Here is a 23,598-nt window from a genome sequence, read left to right on the forward strand (position 1 = left end):
AAGTCTGGGAGACCAAACTGCTTGGTCATGTTCACACCTGAGGTTCCCCTGGTTTTTGGTTCAGCTCCAAGACCGTGCCGAATATCCTGTCGCCAGGTAGGAAAGCTGCAGTACTGTTTTCACCATGTACCATGTGATACCAGAAGAAGAGTTGGATTTATATCCCCCTTTTCTCTCCTGCAAGGAGACTCAAAGGGGCTTACAATCTCCTTTCCCTCTCCCCCTCACAACAAACACCCTGTGGGGTGGGTGGGGCTGAGAGAGCTCCGAAGAACTGTGACTCGCCCAAGGTCACCCAGCTGGCGTGTGTTGGGAGTGCACAGGCTAATCTGAATTCTTTATCTTTATCTTTATTAACCTTTAATAGGCATAGATAGGTCAAGATTTACACAGACACATTCTGCAGTCTCAAGTATAGTTCAATAGCAAGAAAATAGTCCACATAACTTGATGGTTGACTTCAAGGGATTCAGATCACTTCAGATTTTTTTTAAAGAAATAGCCAGAGCAAATGACAGTAAATACCCCTACACATCAATGTAAAAATACAATATAATATAAAATTGCAATATAAATAGATCTGTTTAGCAAGTTAAAAGCAAAATAATACAGCAATAGGTATCCTACCATGCCTAAATATTAGACAGTGTGTATCAGTTAGATTGGAGAAGATACCTATCTTTTATAAGAAGTTCTACGTTTGTTTTATGTATCATATTTGATATTTAAAAATTTGATTCTGTGCCAAATAATAATGAACCAATTTGGTTTAGTGTACTGGTATAGTATATTTTTAAGAAATACAGTTAAAAGTAATAAAATGGGAATAAGTTAGCACTTTAAAATGGTTGTCAGGTATAAAGCTACCATACGTGTTGTATGAGCATTGTAATCTCCAAGAAGAAAACGAATGGCATCAGTAGGGTTAGAAATTTTCCTCGCCACTAATAAAGGGTGGATTAATTTAAGACGCGCTTCTGCATTTATTTGGCACTCTAGGAGGACATCTGAATTCCCTAGATAAACCTCCACAGCTCAAGTGGCAGAGCAGGGAATCAAACCCGGTTCCTCCAGATTAGAGTGCACCTGCTCTTAACCACTACGCCACTGCAGCTCCTTGTAGACACCCAACTCATGTGGACTACAAGAGGTTCTTGTAGACACCCAACTCCCCGTCTCCCAGTCTGAGGTGAAAGAATCCGGAGATTTGGATGTCTGTGTGAAGCAGCCACATCACACATTAGGTTGTGGGGTAACGAAGGTGGAAGGTGCATGAAATCCACTGCTCCACTGTGGAAACCCGGCCTGTTTTATTCATAGTCCCCCTTTCTCGCTGAGAGTCAAGGTGAATTACACAGCGTAAGTCAAATTCAATCAACAGGAGAGGACATCCTATGAACAGTGCAACTGGGTCTGGTCTACAGAAAGCTGAAAGTGAACAGACGCCGAAAACTGAAATGAAACAATCCTGGAACAAAGCATTAGCATGATACGTGAAATAATGCTGGCAGGGGATGATGGGAACTGTAGTCCATAACATCTGGAGGGCCGCGAGTTTGACACCTATGGTCTACTTGGACTGCCACCTGCTCTTCAAGGCATCGAGCAAGCTCTTTCACATCCCTGACCACCAGATCCTTTCAATGAAGCCAGAATCGTGGTGTAATTGGGAGCAGGGAGTGCAGACACGAAAGGGATGTCACAAAATGGCTGACAGAGGAAGTGCAGCTCGCCACGAAATGGCTGCCATAGTGTACCTTTAGCCACTCAATGAAGATCTTTGGGCTGTGCAGCAGCTGCCAAAGTAACATTTTTTTAAAAAATCTGCACAGTCAATCAAATATACAATGGCCAATCAAAAGCCCTGCTGGGCAAAAGCCTCACTGGGCCTCACCCACTTACTAAAAACATTTGGCAGGCTCCCATGGGCACCATACTGGGGTTAAGAATTCCAGACTAGGATCTGGGAGAGCCTGGTTGGAATTCCTACTCTGCCAAGGAGGCTTGCTAGGTGACCTTGGGCGAGGCCAGGGGTGCCCAGCTCTGGCGCTTCAGATGTTCATGGACTACAATTCCCGTCAGCCGTTTGCCCATGCCAGCAGGGGCTGATGGGAATTGTAGTCCATGAACATCTGAAGCGCCAGAGCTGGGCACCCCTGGGCTAGGCACACATTTTCAGCTGACCTACATCGGAACGATTAACTGGAGAAGAGGAGAGCTGCCGTGCGTGAGCTGCTTTGGACCCCCATTGTGCAGAAGGGCAGGGTGCAAATGAAGTAAATATTGATAAAGAGGTGGCATTACTGAGGCACAGCTGTGCACGAAGACTCTGAGCCAGCGTGGTGTCGTGGTTAAGAGAAGGTGGATTCTAATCTGGAGAACTGGGTTTGATTCCCCACGCCTCCACCTGAGGGGCAGAGGCTTATCTGGTGAACCAGGTGTGTTTCCACACTCCTACATTCCTGCTGGGCGGCCTTGGGCCAGTCACAGTTCTCTCAGAACTCTCTCAGCCCCACCTGCCTCACAAGGTGACAGTTGTCAGGAGAGGAAGGGAAAGGAGCTTGTAAGCCCCTTTGAGTCTCCTTACAGGAGAGAAAGGTGGGATATAAATCCAAACTCTTCTTGTTGTTGTTGTGATTTCGGGAGGAGCTGTAGAGTCTGATTGGCATGAGCCCAGGGAGCCATGCCTGCTGACCACGTCTCCTTTGCTTCTTCCTCTCTCAGAGCCGTGTACCTCGTGCGGCACAAAGAGACCCGCCAGCGCTTTGCCATGAAGAAGATTAACAAGCAGAATCTCATTCTGCGGAACCAGATCCAGCAGGCCTTTGTGGAGCGGGATATCCTGACGTTTGCTGAGAACCCTTTTGTGGTCAGCATGTTCTGCTCTTTTGAGACCAAGCGCTACCTCTGTATGGTCATGGAGTACGTCGAAGGTATGGATTGGAATGCTCTAGTGTCAGGAACTATTTGTGATTGTCTTTTCTTAGGGGTTTTCCACATTCTCATTTTCCTAGCTTGCGTGTTCCTATAACTTCCCAGGGGAGTTTTTTTTCCTGCATATGTTTTCCTCCCTCTAGTGGTTGATTTGGTGTTACACCAATTTATATGTAGCCTATCTCTCTGTAGATTAAAACTGTAGGTTTCTATGCTGGATATAAAGCAACGTAATATCAAATCAACCACTAGAAGGAGCAAAACACATGCAGAAAAGAAAAAAAGAAGATGACACAGAAACACAAAAGTAAGGAAAATGAGAATGCGGAAAAGTCCCAAGATTGTCCCAGGGCAGTGATGGCGAACCTTTTCAAGACCGAGTGCCCAAATTGCAACCCAAAACCCACTTATGTCTCCCAAAGTGCCAACGCGGCAATTTAACCTGAATGACCCCCTCGAGCAGGGGCCAGCCTGCTGTAGCCTCCAGCAAGTTCCACATGTGCCGTTCTGCGCCTCTCTAGCATCTCTGCCCACCCCCACCCCCCGGGCAGCAGCCACCTAGAGCACAGGCACCAGGCCCACCAGCCGAGTCCTCCCTGCTCACTGAGGTGCATGCACATCAAGTCCAGGGGCCCAGGACAGCCTAGATGTGTGTGTGTGTGGGGGGGGGGTGATTTCCCCGCCACATGATGAACTCTGTGCACGCGTGCCCACAGAGAGGGCTCTGAGTGCCACCTCTGGCACCCGTGCCATAGGTTCGCCACCACTGTCCCAGGGGGACAGTGGCGAAGGTTCAAGGAGCCGTTGCCTTGGGCTGGATCCAGAAAGTTGTTGGGGTGCAGGATTTCACAAAGTAATTTCAACATCACCTTACAAAAAACTTCCCTTTTTAAAAATCAAACATCAACTACATTTTTTTCATTTATTTTTTTATCTACGCTATGAATAGTCTGCCTTTCTCTGTGGGACTGAGCGTGGATTACCAGAGTGAGTCTAATCCAATCAGAAAAGAAGGGGCATTCAGTAAAAAAATGCAATAGGATTAGGGCTGTAGAACCAATCAGAAATCTAATAAACAGAATTGAATTTGCCATTCCACGTATCTGGCCCTAGGACCTGCTTAAATTAATGTTATCGCAATCTCACTCGCACCTACAGAAACATCATTTTATTGTATGTCGAATACATTTGTGCTTCAAGCAAAGTCCAGAACTGCAGGCCCACGCCCACTGCGCCCATTTGCACAAAACACCAGCCCTGGTCCTCTTCCCTAACCACTGGGCCTTCCTTCCGGCAGGTGGGGATTGTGCCACGCTGCTGAAGAATATTGGGGCCCTTCCTGTCGAGATGGCCCGCATGTACTTTGCTGAGACCGTCCTTGCCTTGGAGTATTTACATAACTATGGGATCGTTCATCGGGACCTGAAGCCAGACAAGTACGAGGCGGAGTGGCACCCCCCCCCCCCAGTTCTGTTCCTTAAGGGGAGGCAGCACTGCTATGTGCTGGGGCGTTTGGATCCCCTCTCCCCCATTCCTCTGTCACTCCTTGGCCGAGGGGCTGGTCATGATGTGTTCTCTGCCTTCTCTGATTCTTCCGTTTCCTCCCCAGCCTCCTCATCACTTCCATGGGACACATCAAGCTGACAGACTTCGGTCTCTCCAAGATGGGTCTCATGAGCCTCACGACCAACCTCTATGAAGGCCACATTGAAAAGGACGCCCGGGAGTTCCTGGATAAACAGGTGGGGGACCCTCGGGGTGAACATGGGATTGTGACTGTATACGTCTCTAGAGCAGAAATTCTGCTGCAAGGTTTTGTGGGGCAGTCCAAAGAAGGGGTACTCAGTAACCTACACAGTAACCTACACAGGTCTAGTGCACCTTACTCTGAGAAAAGTGTTTGTAGGATTGCACTGCTAATTACGGGCAATACAAGAAGAAGAAGAGTTTGGATTCATATCCCCCCTTTCTCTCCTGCAGGAGACTCAAAGGGGCTGACAATCTCCTTGCCCTTCCCCCCTCACAACAAACACCCTGTGAGGTAGAAGAAGAAGAGGAGTTTGGATTTATATCCCCCCTTTCTCTCCTGCGGGAGACTCAAATGGGCTGACAATCTCCTTGCCCTTCCCCCCTCACAACAAACACCCTGTGAGGTGGGTGGGGCTGAGAGAGCTCCGAGAAGCTGTGACTAGCCCAAGGTCACCCAGCTGGCGTGTGTGGGAGTGCACAGGCTAATCTGAATTCCCCAGATAAGCCTCCACAGCTCAGGCGGCAGAGCTGCGAATCAAACCCGGTTCCTCCAGATTAGATACACGAGCTCTTAACCTCCTACGCCACTGCTGCTCATTCACAAATGAACGAAGTAAATTCTTTAATAAGAGACGTGGAATCTGGAGTTAATCAGGGGGATTTCTGTGGCTGAAGAAACCTGTGCGCTCTCCTCTCCTTCTGTGCATATCTTATTTTATTTGTCTGTGTTTGTGCGGATCCTCCATTTGCAGAACTGGGAAGAACTGACATGTGGTTCTAGATTCCCTTCCACCCTAGTAAGGCTGCTGCGCTGCTTGTTTAGGCGTGACACCGGGTATGGAATGAGATGTTTTGCTCCTACCTCCAAACAGAGAATCTGGAATAATTCGTCTATAAGAATTACAGCCCAATCCAGGGGGGTGGGAATGAATCTCGCTCTGAAGCCAGCGCGCCCCTGCACCAGCAAACCCTTTGGAGCAAGTGGAGTGGTGCTAAGCATTGTTGTCCCCGCAGTGGCGTAGGGGGAGAAAATGGCGCCCAGGGCAAAATGGCGCCCTCCCCCCCTCCCCCCCGTGCCTCCCCATGGCGCCCCCCTTGCCCCCGCCCCCCCCCTTAGTTCAGGCTGAAAAAGCGACCTAGTGGGATCTACACTTCCCAGGAGATTCCAATGACACGCCCCCGGGGCACAATACCCACCACCCCGATGTAGCCCCACCTTTCTGAATTGGGCTGTTAATCTGTTAAAATATGTACCCTGTTTCCTCGAATATAAGACATCTCCTAAAAATAAGACATAGTAGAGGTTTTGCTGAAGTGCGAAATATAGGGCATCCCCCGAAAGTAAGACGTAGCAAAGTTTTTGTTTGGAAGCATGCCTGACGAACAGAACACAGAAAAATAAGACATCCCCTGAAAATAAGACATAGCGCATCTTTGGGAGCGAAAATTGATATAAGACAGTGTCTTATAATATAAGACACTGTCTTATAATATAAGACACTGTCTTATATAAGACACTGTCTTATATTCGGGGAAACACGGTAGCCTCAGATATCCCCAGGATCTATCAAATAAAAGTTGTCTTGCAACCTTTACTTTTTTAGTACCGCGAATGAGTGAGATGTGAATTCTGTTCATAGAACTGACACCAGCAAACTAGACAGAAAACCTTCAGAGAGGTTTATCTTGTACTGGGAAAAAATATTATTAGATGTTAAGAAGTAAAATACAAACATGTGAAAATTAACCCTACAGCTACTGCAAAAACTCTGTGCCAAATTTATCAAAGCTGTTACAATTTCTCAACCAGATTAAAATGTAAACAAACCAGCTTTCGGGTTATTGTCTCACACAGCTTTGAGGAATTTATTGTCGAAGGCTTTCACAGATTCAAGTGGTTCTGGTGGGTTTTCCGGGCTGTGTGGCCATGGTCTGGTGGGTCTTGTGTCACAGTGCGTAGCAGACTTCTCTCTGTGATACACCTCTGAAGATGCCAGCCACAGATGCAGGCGAAACCCTAGGAACAAGATCCACCAGACCACGGCCACACAGCCCGGAAAACCCACCAGAACCAGCTTTGAGGAAATTTTGTATAACCCAAGTTACAGACATGCAAATCTTAACTAAAGTCTTCTAGGAGTTCCAGCCACAGAAATCTGATCTGCCACTCACATCAACACATTTTTAGAGAAAAATAGCAGTCATCTGTTATGCTAAATCTCTTCTAACTTCAGCATGTGATGATTGCGTAAACAGATTCTTGGTTCTTAACAATTGATGTGATAATCAAATAGGTGCACTTAAGAATACATCTGATACGTGCTCGTCAACTGAAGCAAGATCAGGAGGCCAAACATAAGTCATAACTCTTGGCCTAATTTACTGTTAACAACTCTTGGCCTGCTGCCTTTTAGTAAAGGCAATCTCTAATATGGCCCTAACTTTTAATTCGCTGTCAAAGATAAAAGCAAACCCTTGTGCAATCAGAGTTCACCAATAGTTGAATCTGGTATGAGCTCACGCTACAGGAGAGCAGGCATGATCAGCAAAGAAAGCAACGATATCATCAAAATATTGGTTTTACGCCCAGTGGCATAGCTATGGAAAATGGAGCCCGGGGCAGACTCTGATAATTCCGCCTTCGGCGCCCCACTCACCTTAGGTGGCAGTTGGGCCTGGCGGGGCGAGGGGGGGAAGGAGGAAGAAGGAGAAGAGTTTGGATTTATATCCCCCCTTTCTCTCCTGCAGGAGACTCAAAGGGGCTGACAATCTCCTTGCCCTTCCCCCCTCACAACAAACACCCTGTGAGGTAGGTGGGGCTGAGAGAGCTCTGAGAAGCTGTGACTAGCCCAAGGTCACCCAGCTGGCGTGTGTGGGAGTGCCCAGGCTAATCTGAATTCCCCAGAGAAGCCTCCACAACTCAAGCGGCAGAGCTGGGAATCAAACCCGGTTCCTCCAGATTAGATACACGAGCTCTTAACCTCCTACGCCACTGCGTGACGTCGGCCAGCCTGGTGGGCTGTGGGTGTGCTCCCCGAAACGGAGAGCACGCCGTCGGCCCACCAGGCCACCCAACAGGCGCAGGTTTTGTCCCTGGTGGCATACTCACGGCACACCCAGGCCCAGCCACGCCCCTCCTTCCCGAAAGTGTGGGGGGATTTTCCACCCCCCCATGACGCAACGGGGGCCGCCTGGTGCAAATGTCCTCACATGTCCCCATTGCAGCTACCTGGAGGCTGTATAGACCTGAAGTCTCATATTTGCCAGAGAGTTCAGTAGAATTGCCCCAGAATTGAGCACGAGATCTGAGCGAGCCAAACGAACACTGGCCTTTTGACAGGTTTGTGGCACTCCGGAGTACATTGCCCCTGAAGTAATCCTTCGCCAAGGCTACGGGAAGCCGGTGGATTGGTGGGCGATGGGCATCATCCTATACGAATTCCTGGTGGGCTGCGTACCCTTTTTCGGAGACACGCCCGAAGAACTGTTTGGCCAAGTCATCACCGGTAGGTGGAAGGCGGACGTTAGTCCCATTACTCATTTCGGTGCAGCCAAGAGCAGGGGTCTGCAACCTGCGGCTCTCCAGATGTTCATGGACTACAAATCCCATCAGCCCCTGGCCGTGCTGGCAGGGGCTGATGAGATTTGTAGTCCATGAACATCTGGAGAGCCGCAGGTTGCAGACCCCAGGCCAAGAGCAACTAACCAGTCTTAGAATTGGCTTGAGGTGTGGCTGAGGGGGCGAGGGAGCCCTTGTGCTTTTCTGGTTGTGAACAAGGGATTGAGCCAGGACAGAGATGTGGTTGTACCAAACTGGAGAAAAGAAAGAAGGGAAACGGGGTGTGGACTGTTGGGATGGGGGCGTCTTTTGACTGGCATGCCCTCCTGTTTCCTCCTGGGATATCGGTATAACATTTAGGCTGCACCAATAAGTATTTATTTCTCAATTGATTGGAAGCCTTTATAAAATTGCTGTCAAGCCTCGGATCTGTTACCAATGACGAACTCCGCGATTTCGGTCAGAAGCTTTATTGACAGGCAACGCTTTGGCCATACAGAGTGAAAGCCAGTACTAAGGCACTGGCTTTCCACATCCCCAACATATGGTCGTTTCCCCACTTCTCTTTTGTTGCGCGCTACTCGCGGCAAGTAACGCGGGGTCCTGCTGCACTCCCCACTGTGCCAGTGGCGACAGCGCAGCAACCCCGAATCTTCCGCTCTCCTTCCCCCTCAGCGTTCAGAATTTCTGTTCCTGGATGGAACAGCACCTTTTTGAACACCCCGCGCAGAGGGGGGAAGCCCGGGGGTGTGACTGCCGGTTTCAAGACGGAAGCTTCGGAGGCTGCCCCCAAACGCTCCCTTCCCTCCCTCTGCCCTTGCGCCCTGCTGCAAAATGGGGACAGAAAAGGGTTTTTAAAAAAGAAGACAGGAGGTGCGTTCCTGCGGTGGGGAGTAAGACTTTGCGCTCAAAAGCGGTGATTCAAAGAAGAGCGGTTTGCCTCAGCATTTTTTTTTAAGTGGAGAATCGGCCTATGTTTACCACTCTGCCCCTCCTTCTTCCCTCCTTTCCAAATGCCCAGGCAGAGCTTTGCGCGGGAATGCACTAGCTGTTGTGCTTCAAGACCAGAAGTACTGGTAAGAGGGCATTCTAAACCACCACGTAGTATAGGCATGGAGACAGTGGGAAAATGAAAGAGAGGTGAGCACCGTTAGCAAAACACAAGCCAGATCTCAGTTAATGCCAGGCTCCTGTCATAAGAACATAAGAACATAAGAAAGAGCCTGCTGGATCAGAGCAGAGTCCATCTAGTCCAGCACTCTGCTCCTCGCAGTGGCCCACCAGGTGCCTTTGGGAGCTCACGTGCAGGATGTGAAAGCAGTGGCCTTCTGCTGCTGCTGCTGCTGCTCCTCCTGAGCACATGATAGCAGAGAGTTGGTTGGTTGTCAATTGCCTTGCCCCAAAAATGGTGCTTCGGCCCATCGATGCAATAAAAATTGGTTTAAACACACCAAAATGGAAACCACTGCATCAACACTGATTTAAAACAAAACAAAACACTGGAACCCAACTGACCGATTGTAAAAGTTCTTTGTGACAAAGCGGTTCTGCACCCCTTGTGGAAAATAGCTGGGGGGGGGGGGGGCGCACTGCATATCTTCCAGTGACAGACAAAGACCTGCAGACAGTGAGGAGAAACTCTGGCGAAGGGCATCACTGTCAGATGGGCACCTAGTGAGAAAGACAGTCCCTCTGATTAAAAATCGAACGCAGTCTCTCCCTTGGCGAAGTCACCTGTTGCAGAAAACCCGCATACCACAAGAACACCGGATTAGCTGTTCCTGACGGGGCTCTTCTCTCAGCTGGAGCTGGGCAAGACGCCACTTTCCGGGCTCCTGCCACATGTGAACTCTCCCAAGAGTCTTCTCTTTGCTCTGCCACTTTCAGATGACATCCTGTGGCCGGAAGGCGAAGAGGCACTTCCTGCTGATTCCCAACATCTCATCTCCTGCCTCCTGCAGACCAGCCCCCTTCTGCGTCTGGGTGCAGGTAAGGACTGGTAGTGATAGATGGACTATTGTAGGCAGAGGCGTAGCTGGGCCATACTGCGCCCGGTGCGCACTCTGTGTGTGTGTGTGTGTCCCCCTGGCGGCGCCCCTCCCCCACCCACACACTTACCCTAGTTCAGCCTGAAAGTGCAGGCTGGAAAAAGCGGCCTGTTCACTTGAGGCTGAAAACAGCCTGGTGGGAACTACACTTCCCAGGAGACCTTGGGGGCTCGCAAGGTCTCCTGGGAAGCGTAATTCCCACCAGGCTGTTTTCAGCCTCAAGTGAACAGGCCGCTTTTTCCAGCCTGCACTTTCAGGCTGAACTAGGGTAAGTGGGGGGGGATGGGGCGGGCGGGGGGGGGAGCCGTGGGGGGGATTTTCCACCACCCCTTGCCCCCAGGCATGCGCCCGGTGCAGTGTGCACCCTCTGCCCCCTGGTAGTTCTGCCTCTGATTGTAGGAGATGACCCTTGTAGGGACTCCCTAGTTTTCTATGTATGAAATTTCTCAACGTAAGACACCAAACTATTGACCAACTGGGTTTGAAAAGCTCCCAAAGCACTTGGGACATGCCATATTTTCACTGTTTAGGAGGTGTATCACTGTTTTCCAGGCAAGAGTACCCTGTCGCTACACACCCTTGCCTGTCTGTCCTGTCCCCAGTGGTCACACACACACACACACACACACAAGTTTGACACACACACACCCAGAGAGGACAGCAGTGTTGATTATTTTGCAGGTGGAGCCTTTGAAGTGAAACAGCACTCCTTCTTCAAAGATCTCGATTGGAACGGGCTGCTGAGACAGAAGGCCGAGTTCATCCCCCACCTGGAGTCGGAGGAAGATACCAGCTACTTTGACAGCAAGTATCACAGGGGGTAGCCGTGTTGGCAAAAGGGAATTTAAACAAAACAGGAGTCCTGTAACTCCATAAAACAGGGTTCCCCAACACGAGGCCATCCAGTATTTCCCTTGGGGTCCCCTGAGTTTTTCAGGCAATGGGTGGGGCCATTGTTCATTTCTGACTTCCTTCATTCAAATGAAATTGTTCCCTTATGCCTAATAAAGGTTTTATGTATGTATGAAATTGTACCAGTGCTGGTTCCATTCCCTCTTTAGGATTTCCTTCTTCCTGGGGTATGTGAGGAGGGAGTTATTCCATTTGGCTCTGCCTCCTGAAATGTCCATTTTGAATTTGGCTCGGCTTCCGTGGCTGCCGTTTTGGGATGTCACTCACCATCCTGTCCAAATTGCAAAGGTGCCCGCAGCCTTTAAAAAGTTGGGGAACTTTGCCTTAAAGGCTATCCTGACTCTAGTCCCGTGGTGGCGAACCTTTGGCACTCCAGATGTTATGGACTACAATTCCCATCAGCCCCTTCCAGCATAGCCAATTGCCATGCTGGAAGGGGCTGATGGGAATTGTAGTCCATAACATCTGGAGTGCCAAAGGTTCGCCACCACTGCTATAGTCCTTGAGACCTTGGCAGTCTTTAGGCTGCATTCCTACACTCTGAAGGAGAAAGGTCCCACTGCAAAGGAAAAAAGTCAACAAAAAACTAGTTAGTGTTCAGGGTACCAGCAGACTCCTGTGGCATTTTGACAGCAAGCGCCGCCCCTTTTGGCTTCCAAGTACTCCATTAACTGATGGAGCAAGGTTGGTGATGATCTTCCACCATTTATTTATTTATTTGTTTACATCTGTATCCCACCATATTTCCGAAGATTCAAGGCAGCTCACAACAATAATAAATATAATAAACGTATAACACATTTTCAAACATCGTAAATAACATAGTTTTAAAAGAACAGTTACAAAACAGATGGTGTAAAAACGGAGCCTAACGGGGTAGCGTAGAAAGAAACGGATGCACGTGCCGTAATCAAATGATTTAGTCAGAAAAGGGATGTCCGGCTGGCTCGGCAGAGAAGGCCCGGCGGAACAACTCTGCTTTACAGGCCGTCTGCTGCCTCTGTGCCTCCCTTCCCCACGGCCACCTCTTTACCTTCTTAGAGACATTCACCAGCGGCTTGCAGAGCCTGTATATTTTCCGTGGCAATGGTAAGCAGGGAAAATAGCCTCAATGGGACTCACTGCCCCAGGAAATTCACCAAAGGACAAGACCCGTTGGTTCTCTGGAGGAACAACATTACCCAGAATATCTGTCCAGCCAGTGGCATTATTGCTATTTGGACATTCTCTTTGCCAGGGGATTGAGCTGAAACCCTTTTCAGAGGGCCGCTGTGTTGATCTGCAGTAGAAGAGGTCAGTTCAAATCCAGTATTATTATTTTATTATTATTTATTTATTTATTTAATATACCGCCCCATCCCCGAAGGGCTCTGGGCAGTGTACAGCATAAAAACCACACATAAAATCATCAAATCCGACTTCCATAAATATAATAAAACAGGAATTGTATCCTAAAAAGGCATCTCACCTGACCTAATCCCCTTAGAAGGAGGGGGGGGCAGATGGTCTTGATGGCATTAGAGCCCCATATGTCCCAATAGTGGGTCCCAATGTCTTTGGGGACCCATGGACTGGGGGGGGGGGGGGCACACTCAGCGGCTGGTTTCTCCAAAGGCCCGGAGGAACAACTCAGTCTTACAGGCCCTGCGGAAATCACCAAGGTCCCGCAGGGCCTGGGCAGCTGGTGGTAGAGTGTTCCACCAGGCAGGGGCCAGAGCCGTAAAGGCCCTGGCCCGAGTGGAGGCCAGCCGCATCATTGAGGGGCCAGGGATCTCCAGTAGATTGGCCTCTGCTGAGCGCAGAGGTCAAGCTGGGACGTGTGGGGTAATGCGGTCCTGAAGGTAGCACCACAGAGACCAACAAATCCCAGGGTATTTCAAGGATCAAAATCTGCTTGTGTCAGATTCATTGTGCCTGACAAAGGGAATTTTGATTCTTGAAGATTTATATCCTGGGAATCTTGGTGGGCTCCTGGTTTCCAATATTGCTTTTTTAGAAGAAGAGTTTGGATTTATATCCCCCCCTTTCTCTCCTGAAAGTAGACTCAAAGAGGCTTACAATCTCCTTTCCCTTCTCCCTCCCCCCCCCATCAACAAACACCCTGTGAGGTAGGTGGGGTTGAGAGAGCTCCGAAGAACTGTGACTAGCCCAAGGTCACCCAGCTGGCATGTGCTGGAGTGCACAAGCTAAACTGGTTCCCCAGATAAGCCTCCACAGCTCAAGTGGCAGAGCGGGGAATCAAACCCGGTTCTCTAGATTAGAGTTCACCTGCTCTTAACCACTACACCACGCTGGCTCTTATATGTTGCCTTCCGATTTGAAATGGGATTGTTGCCCCCAGTACATGAATACAGCAGTTTGCTGACTTATTTAAAAGGCCGAGAAGCCCACTTCTTTCTGGACCCATTCAGGGGTTCCTGCTTCCGCAGCTTGGGCCAGGCTTAGCTGGGATGGAGAGAGACACCCAACACAATGCCAAGGGATTCTGTGAGCTTCAGAGGGTTTTTCTCTTCCTCAGCCCGCTCTGACCGCTACCACCACACCACCTCCTACGATGACGAGGACACCACAGAAGATGAACCGGTGGAGATCCGGCAGTTCTCATCTTGCTCTCCCCGATTCAGCAAGGTGGGGTCCTCGCTTGTTGCAACTGGTTTTAATGTTGTGGTTTAGTCTTGCAAACGAGAGTAGGGGTAGTAGCCACAGAGCAGGAGCTGGAAGGTCCCTGCTTCTAATTTCGCTTCATTTAAGAAGGGGCAGTTCTTTTTTTTTAACTTTTTTCAAGCTTCGGATGATAACTGTGTAGAAAAACTAGATTTGAGAAGAAGAAGAAAAGTTTGGATTTATATCCCCTCTTTCTCTCCTGTAAGGAGACTCAAAGGGGCTTGCAATCTCCTTTCCCTCCCCCCGCCCCCCAAGAAACACCCTGTGAGGAGGGTGGGGCTCAGAGAGCTCTGAAGAACTGTGACTAACCCAAGGTCACCCAGCTGGCATGTGTTGGAGTGCACAGGCTAATCTAGTTCCCCAGATAAGCCTGCACAGCTCAAGTGGCAGAGCGGGGAATCAAACCAGGTTCTCCAGATTAGAGTACATCTGATCTTAACCCTGCCAGCATGGCCAAGTGGTCAGGCTCATGGGAATTGTAGTCTATGAACATCTGGAGGGTCAGAGTTTGAAGACCCCTGCAGTAGCATCTTAGAATTTGACAAGATTTAGGGGTTATAAGTTTTTAAGAGTCAAAACTCCCTTCATCAATTCCCCCCTCTCCCCCCAGTGTATTATGTATCATAGAATTATAGAGTTGGAAGAGACCCCAAGGGCCATCCAGTCCAACCCCCTGCAATGCAAGAAGACACAATCAAAGCACTCCTGACAGATGGCCATCCAGCCTCTGTTTAAAAACCTCCAAAGAGGGAGGCTCCACCACTCTGTGAGGTAGTGCATTCCACTGTCAGGAAGTTTTTTCCTGATGTTTAGTATCTATTTAGATGAGTTTACCCCCACTTTTCTCCCCAGGGAGAATCCAAAGGAACTTACCACATTTCTCTCCTCTCTTGCATTCTATCCTCTGCGGAGTAGGGTGGGCGGTGAGAACATAAGAACATAAGAACTAGCCTGCTGGATCAGACCAGAGTCCATCTAGTCCAGCACTCTGTTACTCAGTGGCCCACCAGGTGCCTTTGGGAGCTCACAGGCAGGATGTGAAAGCAATGGCCTTCTGCTGCTGCTGCTGCTCCCGAGCACCTGGTCTGCTAAGGCATTTGCAATCTCAGATCAAGGAGGATCAAGATTGGTAGCCATAAATCGACTTCTCCATAAATCTGTCCAAGCCCCTTTTAAAGCTATCCAGGTTAGTGGCCATCGCCACCTCCTGGGGCAGCATATTCCAAACACCAATCACACGTTGCGTGAAGAAGTGTTTATTTTTATTAGTCTTAATTCTTCCCCCCAGCATTTTCAATGAATGCCCCCTGGTTCTAGTATTGTGAGAAAGAGAGAAAAATGTCTCTCTGTCAACATTTTCTACCCCATGCATAATTTTGCATACATTTTGCATAAATTAATGCATAATGAGGGAGTGCCTGGGCCAGAGGTGCCCAGTGGGCTTCCAAGGCAGAATGGGAATTCACACATCCTGGTCTGATGCTCTAACTACTGTACCACACTGCCTGTCAACCACTCTGCACATACAAAGATAAATGCTGGGGTGTTGTGGGGTTTCCGGGCTGTATGGCGGCCACAGATGCAGGCGAAACGTCAGGAGAAAATGCTACCGGAACACGACCATACAGCCCGGAATCCCCGCAACACCCCAGTGATTCCGGCCGTGAACGCCTTCGACAATACAAAGATGAAGGCATTTGCATGTACAAATGGGCAGCAGATTTAGAGAACAGTAGTGCCTCAAGTTAATTTGCCATTTACCGTGTTTCCCTGAAAATAAGACCTACCCCGAAAATAAGCCCTAGCATGATTTTTGGGGATTTTTTGGAGGATGTTCCATGGGAATGTCAACTCAATGCATGGCAGCTGTAAAAAAGGCAAACTCTATGCTGGGGATCATTAGGAAAGGAACTGAGAATAAAACTGCAAAGATTGTCATGCCCTTATATAAAGCCGTGGTGCGACTGCACTTGGAGTCCTGTGTCCAGTTCTGGTCGCCGCATCTCAAAAAGGATATTGAGGAGATAGAAAAAGGGCAGAGAAGGGCAACGAGGATGATTGAGGGACTGGAGCACCTTCCCTATGAGGAGAGGCTGCAGCGTTTGGGACTCTTTAGTTTGGAGAGGAGGCGGCTGAGGAGGGATATGATTGAAGTCTACAAAATTATGCATGGGGTAGAAAATGTTGACAGAGAGAAATTTTTCTCTCTTTCTCACAATACGAGAACCAGGGGTCATCCATTGAAAATGCTGGGGGGAAGAATTAGGACTAATAAAAGGAAACACTTCTTCACGCAAGGTGTGATTGGTGTTTGGAATACGCTGCCACAGGAGGTGGTGATGGCCACTAACCTGGATAGCTTTAAAAAGGGTTTGGACAGATTTATGGAGGGGAAGTTGATCTATGGCTCCCAATCTTGATCCTTCTTGATCTGAGATTGCAAATGCCTTAGCAGACCAGGTGATCGGGAGCAACAGCCGCAGCAGGCCCTTGCTTTCACCTCCTGCACGTGAGCTCCCAAAGGCACCTGGTGGGCCACTGCGAGTAGCAGAGAGCTGGACTAGATGGACTTTGGTCTGATCCAGCTGGCTTGTTCTTATGTTCTTATGTTCTTATGATGCTTGAAATATAAGCCCTACTCCAAAAATAAGCCCTAGTTACAGATTCCCCGGAGCAGCTGATCTGGTCATGTGGGGGTCGCAAAATCATGGAAAAAAATAAGGCATCCCCTGAAAATAAGCCCTAACGCATCTTTTGGAGCAAAAAGTAATATAAGACCCTGTCTTATTTTTGGAGAAACACAGTAGTTGTGGCCGTTGAAAACGTCGTTTCCGGAATCCATAGTATCGTAAAAGATGGTTTCAGAGGGCAGCCGCGTTCTGTGCGGGCGAAGACCTAGACTCGAGTCCGGTCGCTCGAGTCTCTTTTTACCTGTCCCGTCCTGCTCCCAGGTGTACAGCAGTATGGAGCACCTGTCCCAACATGAGCAGAAGGCGCCCGTGGTCACAAAGCGAGACCAGAGCAACAAGCACAAGGACGAGAAGATGGGGAAGCGAGAGAGCTTGGGCAGCTTCACGCTTCGGGACAAAAGCTGGCGCACGAACTCGCCGGAGATGTGAGTCTCCCTCTGTGGATTCCTGCCACGGCAGCTTCTTTCCTAGAGACGGAGGAAGTGGTCTTCCGTCCGAGAGATAAACACGGGGTTTCTGAGATGTTGAAGGGATGCAGCCGCACCTTCCGTCTCTCCGCTCAGAAAGCCCCCTCCGTAACATTAATTCACATGCCCACGGGGAGGTTTATCCATGTCGGCTGATTTTTAAAGGCCTGATTAATTTGTCGTCTTTAAAGCCTTGATTAATGCATTTGTTTTGATCCAGTTATTAATGTTTAAAGAACTGGGCATTTTACAAAACCATCAGAGCTTTGCTGAGGCATTGAAGGAGATGTGACATTATCCAGATTGACAAATGAAAGCTTTTGGGTGTGTGGGGGGGGGGGGGATGGAACTGTCTTTCTCCATCTATTATTTTCTTTTTCATTCATTTTTACAGTAACACGTCGGACAGAGGAAAGCCTCAAAAATAGCTTCAGCTCCCGCTGAAAATTTGAATTCTCCAAGCCTGTTTTTCAGGGGTGTCAAAACCTCTTTGAGTCTGTGGGTGTCACAAAATGGCGGCTTCAGGGGGCGGAGCTGGCTGCAAAATGGCTGCCCCACCTTGCCTTCAGTTGCACAGTGAAGATCCTTGTTCTGCGATGGCTGTAGCTTATGTTTTAGACTACCTGCACAGCCAATCAAAGCTCCAGGGGCCGAGCAGATGCCTCGCTGGGCCAAAGGCACACCTGGCCCTGCCTATTTTCTAAAAACATTTGGTGGGGGCCCAGAGAGGAGCCCCCAAGTGCCATGAAGTACCATATTGGGGACCACCGCTGTAGTTGATTGGACAACAGATCTCAATTGAGCCCCAGCCAAGAGTTTGGCTCAGGTTTGGGCCTTGGGGTGGCTTTTGAGTTTTAGCTGCTTGCTTCTGTCTTGCAGGAAACGCCTCTCTGCCTCCGAGTCGTCCTACCCGGAGAGCGACTCCAGCCCCCCTCTTGGCGCACGGCGGCGCTTCTCCGCCTTGATGGACACCAACCGCTTTGCTGTGCCCCTGGAAACGGATAGTGAGACGCTGGCCAAGGGGCCCGTGAAGGCTCCTGCCGAAAATGTGGCTTCAGGGGCCACCCTGCAGGCCGAAAACAAGGAGAGCAAGGAAGGAGCGACTGCCAATCTGGGGCAGGGTCCTGTCGCTGGGGAGGTTGAGGCAGGTGAGCAGTGCCGAAGGTCAGGTGAGAGAGCCTCTTAGGAAAAGCTGCCACGCTGGCAGGTCGAGGGAGTGACGGTCAGAGACTGTGATAGGAAAAGTGGGCAATGCCCTAAGTGCGGGTAAGAAGAAAAAAATCCTTCTGCCCCTCCCGCCTCCTTTGTGGGGATCTTCATTTGGGCCCGGAAGGAAACTTCACACCTCTTGGGGGGAGAGAGAGAAGAAGAGGGCGCGACACGCCCTGAAGCATTAAGATTTCTACCGAAAGGTTCCAACATCCCAGGCTCCCTTTTAATTTTATTGTGAACCTCAAGCAGACGTTCGACTCACAAAGGCCTTCCGGTAGACGCGCCATCACGAAATCCTTGCCAGCTGGTGCTGGGGACTCTTGGTTCAGCTGACAGCGGCAGGGGAATTCCGTTTTCCTAGCACTTGCGGCAGCCAGGTTTTGGTGCCTCGAAGATGCTCGCTCGCTCTCTTTCTCTTCTCTCTCTTTCTGTCGTTTCCTTGGGGGCAACACCTCTTGCCGTTGTGTTCTGCGCTGCCTGGTTGGTTCGGTGTCAGGAGCAAACATTGGGTACGGGCCTGGGCCATAAATATTTTTGTTGTATGAGGCAGGAGATCAAAATGTGGAGTCCCTCCCCACTAATCCTGCCACTCGTGCAGGGTCCAGTCTTCACTGTGGACCGTCAGCTGCAGATCTTCCCAGTCAGTGGGATGTTCCGTGGGTCAGATCTCTCCGTCTCCTGTTTGGGGCTACCTTTGCTTCCTTTTACTTTGTGCTTTGCATTCGAGTGGAGGGGTCCCCCTGTGCACTAAAGCATGTGCGGAGCTCTCTCCAGTAACGGGTAGTCATCTCGCTGACTATTTTCTTTTATCAGGGTTTGTGTGTGTGTTTGGGGGGGGGGGGGCAGTTATAACCAGAGGCATATCTAAGGAAAATGTAGCCTGACGCAAAATCTGAGCCCCCCTTCCAAATGGGTGGCCGTTCTCCCCCACCATGACCAAACAATTTTTTTTGCACCAGGTCTTGAAGTCAGTGTATGGGGGGGGCGGGGGGGGGCGGGGAGGAGAAGGGGGGGCAATTTACTGTGACTAAATGGCTGCAGCTTGTGGACATTTGCCCCCTGGTTATAACTGTTCTTTGGGGGTCGTACCCCATTACCCTCCACCGATGTTTGGAGGATGCTTATTTCTTCCTTGAGAAAAGAAAGTGGCAGGAAGATCCCTTTCTCCCATCTGCATTCTGTAGGGTTGGGATTTGGGTGCTGCCGGCACGGGGCTGAGGTCAGAAGCAGTCCTGTTATGCTCAGAATATAGCCGTGTGAGATTGTTTCCAAGTTTTGTTGGGGGTGTCGTAGCTGCAGATGTCACGAAACGCCTAAAATGTGCAAGGTGTGTAACAACACAGCTTTGTGCAATAGAGCTATGCTCTCAGGAGAACAAAGGGTGAAGCAGTCGGGTTCTCGTATTCGTGGCACACGGGCCCCGCAGTGGACAGCATAGAGCCACTAGCCCCTTGCCTCCCCCATAGCCTTTTCAGAGGGAGGGGGATGAAGATGGGGCTCATGGCCTCTTTTGCCTGGCTCCCTGCCAGCTCGCTGGTTTTGGCTACGAAGGTAGGGGGTAGCCATCTCCCAGGCGACACGGCCTGACCTGACATCCTGGATGCCCCAGCTGTGTCGCTTCAATCCCCCAACCCCCAAGGGTGCCCCAGTGCTGCTTTACTGATCCGTGGGCTCGGATCGCCAGTCACAAGAACGGGTAACTTGGCATTAGCGATCTCAGGTTTGCCGGGCCCATTCAGCTTGCAGGGCGCTGGGTAGCCATACTTTCCGTTTTCCTTTTCCCGCTGTACTTGTGAGGTTCTTGGCCAAATCGGGATTTGAGCCCGTGGTCTCTGACCTCCTGCCAGGGTACACGAAACGACCCCCGCCCCGCACACATTCTCTCCATGTTGAGAAGGTACGGCCAGGTCGAGTTCCCCTGAGAGGCGAGACGTCTGGCAGCTGTTTGAGAAGGAAAGGGGCCGCGTGGGCAGAGCCCTTGAGAGGTCTTGGGGCGGGCGGGCAGTGCCTGAGGTGGATCCCGAGGGTCCCCGGCGGGGGCTCCTGTGATGCAGGGCTGGCGTCATCACCCCTCTCTCTCCACTCCCCACTAGGCAATAAATCAAAAGCGGGTGAGCTGCAGCCCCCAAAGGAGCTGGACCCATCAGCCCCCAAAGCTACCAATGACTTGGTGCTGCGTCGGGCCCGGCACCAACAGTTCTCAGGGGACTCTACGGCTGAGAAGCGCAGCCCCCGCACTGGGGGCAAGGTCATCAAATCCGCCTCAGCTACTGCGCTGTCCGTCATTATCCCCACAGGTACGGGCCTCCTCCTCTTGCCCCCCCCACCACCGTACATCTGCCCCCCAGGCTGACAAGCAAAGCAGCCATCCCGTCACGCTTTGAGTTTGACCTCCAGAAAGACTGCCCTCCCAGCCCCCTCCCACCCCCCTCTTTTCCCACAGTGTCCTCCCCGTGTTTCACGCACCATGCACAGAACTCCACCCCCTCCTCCTGACCAGCCTGATTCCAAGGGGGCATTCTGATGGACACTGTCCAGCCCCGCAAGGGCGTTTTATCCCCACACTCTCTGTCCCGACAGGCTTTTTCCTCCTCCCCTAAACAGGCCTTCTAGCAGATCGATGCCTCGTTACCCCGCATGCTGCAACCCCCCTCCCCCCACTATAAGTCACATAGCTGCTGGGGGCTATGTGTATTCTGCTGTGAAGACCCTGCCGCCAGAAAAAGAGGGAATTCCGCAATCCGCATAAATTATGCAAACGATGCGCCTTTGCACAATATCTTTTGTTTTGCATGACTGTTGTGCGGATCCTGCCGTTTTGCATAATTTGTTCTACTTCTTCTACTTTTGCGAAAAGAAAGGAGTTAACCAGGGCACTGAACATTCCCCTCCCCCCCGCCCCCCGTGCAGCCATTCCCGCTGGCTTCTGGGATTTCACCCGCTCTTGTCCGTGCTTTTCGAAGCATCTCTTCAAAACTGGAAAGGACTAGAACCTTCCTTTTCATTTCACATGAAATGTGAGATTCTGGGGAAGCCAGATTTTGTGCCACATTCCATGGCTTAGAGTCGCTGGATGGATGTGGACAGTTGGTGCTGTGCGCCTAAAGAGAGCCAACATGGTGTACTGGTTCGGAGCAGGTGGATTCTAATCTGGAGAACCGGGTTTGATTCCCCACTCCTCCACCTGAGTGGCGGAGGCTTATCTGGTGAACCAGGTGTGTTTCCGCACTCCTACATTCCTGCTGGGTGACCTTGGGCTAGTCACAGTTCTCTCAGAACTCTGTCAGCCCCTACCTCACCGGGTGTGTCTGTTGTGGGGAGAGGGAGGGAAAGGAGCTTGTCAGCCACCTTGAGTCTCCCTACAAGAGAGAAAGGTGGGGAATAAATCCAAACTCTTCTTCTTGTTCTAAAACTGAGCTGGGGAAGGTCCTGCGGAGGCGCCGTAGCCAGGCACCGATTTCCCTCTTCAGCTCAAAACATATCCACAGCCTCACTTGCCTTCGGGACAACCAGGAAAGCTCATTCCTGCTTTGCTGGACACTCGCCCCAAAGTATTGCTCTCAAAACTGCAGGCCCAGCACCCTCTTTTGGCCCCGAAACAAGCCCTCTCTGGCGTGGCCTTGCTGTCAACAGGCTGGGGAGCAGCCGAGTCCTCCGAGTTCAGAGGCCTCCCCTAGTCTGGCTGTGGGGACCAGAGAGCAGCAGTGGGCTAGAGCAGGGAAGCGCAGGAGGCTGGACTCCCGAGTTCTTTCGTCCTTCCGGGGAGGCCAGAGGGGCCAGTCAGTGTTTATGCCGTGCACCTGCGGAGGTCTTCCTACTGACTCCTCATCCTTTTTTCCCCAACAGTGGAACAGCACAGCAGCTCTCCGCTGGCTAGCCCCATGTCTCCCCGGTCACTTTCCTCCAACCCGTCCTCTCGAGATTCCTCACCGTCCCGAGACTATTCGCCAGCGGTCACCAGCCTTCGCTCGCCCATCACCATCCAGCGCTCTGGGAAGAAGTATGGCTTCACGCTGCGCGCCATCCGAGTGTACATGGGGGACAGTGACGTCTACAGCGTGCATCATATTGTCTGGGTAAGCATGCCTGGTATGAGAAACCTCTGGGCAGGTGGCGCTCAAGCAGCGCCGTGGGGGGGACTGTACAGGTAAAGAAGAAGAGCAGAAGAGTTTGGATTTATCCCCCGTCTTTCTCTCCTGTAAGGAGACTCAAGGTGGCCTACAAACTCCTTTTCCTTCTCCTCTCACAACACCCTGTGAGGAGGGTGGGGCTGTGAGAGCTCCAAAGAACTGTGACTAGCCCAAGGTCACCCAGCTGGCATGTGTTGGAGTGTACAGAAGAAGAAGAGGAGGAGGAGGAGGGGGGGGAGGGGGGAGGAGGGGGGGAGGAGGAGTAGTAGTTTGGATTTATACCTCATCTTTCTCTCCTGTAAGGAGACTCAAGGTGGCCTGCAAACTCCTTTTCCTTCTTCTCCCCACAACAGACACCTTGCGAGGTAGTTGGGGTTGAGAGAGTTCCGAAGAAACAGGATCAGGAAATGAGCATTTAGACCAGAGGCGGAGCTACCAGGGGGGCGCAAGGCACCGGGCGCATGCCTGGGGGGCAGGAAATCCCCTTCCTCACAGCTCCCCCGCCCCATCACCCCACACTTGCCTTCGTTCAGCCTGAAAGTGCAGGCTGGAAAAGCGGCCTGTTCAATTGAGGCTTAAAACGGCCTGGTGGGAACTACACTTCCCAGGAGACCTTGTGAGCCCCACCTGGGTCAAAACAAGCTACATTCCACATGGAGGAGGGAGCTGCAATAGCAGGTGCCTCAGGAGCTGATAACAGGACTGAGAAATGGGGAAGAAGGGGTGGCTTGGACAGGAGCAGGTGCCCAGGTCCCCGGCGGGAGGGGACACATGGCAGGATCGAACCGTGGCTGATCATGACAAGCTCTGTGTCTTTTCCCGGCAGCACGTGGAGGAAGGCGGTCCGGCTCACGAGGCGGGTCTGTGCGCAGGGGACCTCATCACCCACGTCAACGGCGAGCCCGTGCACGGGCTGGTGCACACAGAAGTGGTGGAACTCATCCTGAAGGTATGTGCCCGTGGGCGGGGCGGTGGGTGCTCTACCCGGGGGGGCTTGTTCATGCTCTGCCACCTGCCCCGGGGGGGCTTGTTCTTCAGTCTCACAGCCCCGTCCCTCTCCCCTTCTCCAGAGCGGGAATAAGGTGCTGGTGACCACCACCCCCTTTGAGAACACCTCCATCCGGATCGGGCCGGCCCGCAAGAGCAGCTACAAGTCCAAGATGGCCAGGCGGAACAAGAGGAGTGCCAGCAAAGAAGGACAGGAGAGGTGAGGGGGGGGCGGCGAAAGGGAGG

General features: G+C 51.0%; 1 protein-coding gene across 1 annotated transcript in view; it reads left to right on the forward strand.

Annotated features, from left to right (window-relative positions):
* MAST1 (microtubule associated serine/threonine kinase 1) overlaps nt 1–23,598 on the forward strand; it is a 92,277-nt gene that overhangs the window by 64,611 nt on the left and 4,068 nt on the right. The window contains exons 12-24 of the mRNA XM_048488372.1: nt 2,725–2,933; nt 4,232–4,370; nt 4,544–4,676; nt 8,024–8,189; nt 10,130–10,231; nt 10,972–11,094; nt 13,721–13,830; nt 16,818–16,981; nt 17,903–18,171; nt 20,329–20,532; nt 22,082–22,311; nt 23,192–23,314; nt 23,436–23,572. Of these exons, the coding sequence (XP_048344329.1) occupies nt 2,725–2,933; nt 4,232–4,370; nt 4,544–4,676; nt 8,024–8,189; nt 10,130–10,231; nt 10,972–11,094; nt 13,721–13,830; nt 16,818–16,981; nt 17,903–18,171; nt 20,329–20,532; nt 22,082–22,311; nt 23,192–23,314; nt 23,436–23,572 (2,109 nt within the window). The remainder of the gene's footprint in view (nt 1–2,724; nt 2,934–4,231; nt 4,371–4,543; nt 4,677–8,023; nt 8,190–10,129; nt 10,232–10,971; nt 11,095–13,720; nt 13,831–16,817; nt 16,982–17,902; nt 18,172–20,328; nt 20,533–22,081; nt 22,312–23,191; nt 23,315–23,435; nt 23,573–23,598) is intronic.

Source organism: Sphaerodactylus townsendi, linkage group LG03, assembly GCF_021028975.2.
Source record: "Sphaerodactylus townsendi isolate TG3544 linkage group LG03, MPM_Stown_v2.3, whole genome shotgun sequence".
Classification (NCBI taxonomy): Eukaryota; Metazoa; Chordata; class Lepidosauria; order Squamata; family Sphaerodactylidae; genus Sphaerodactylus; species Sphaerodactylus townsendi.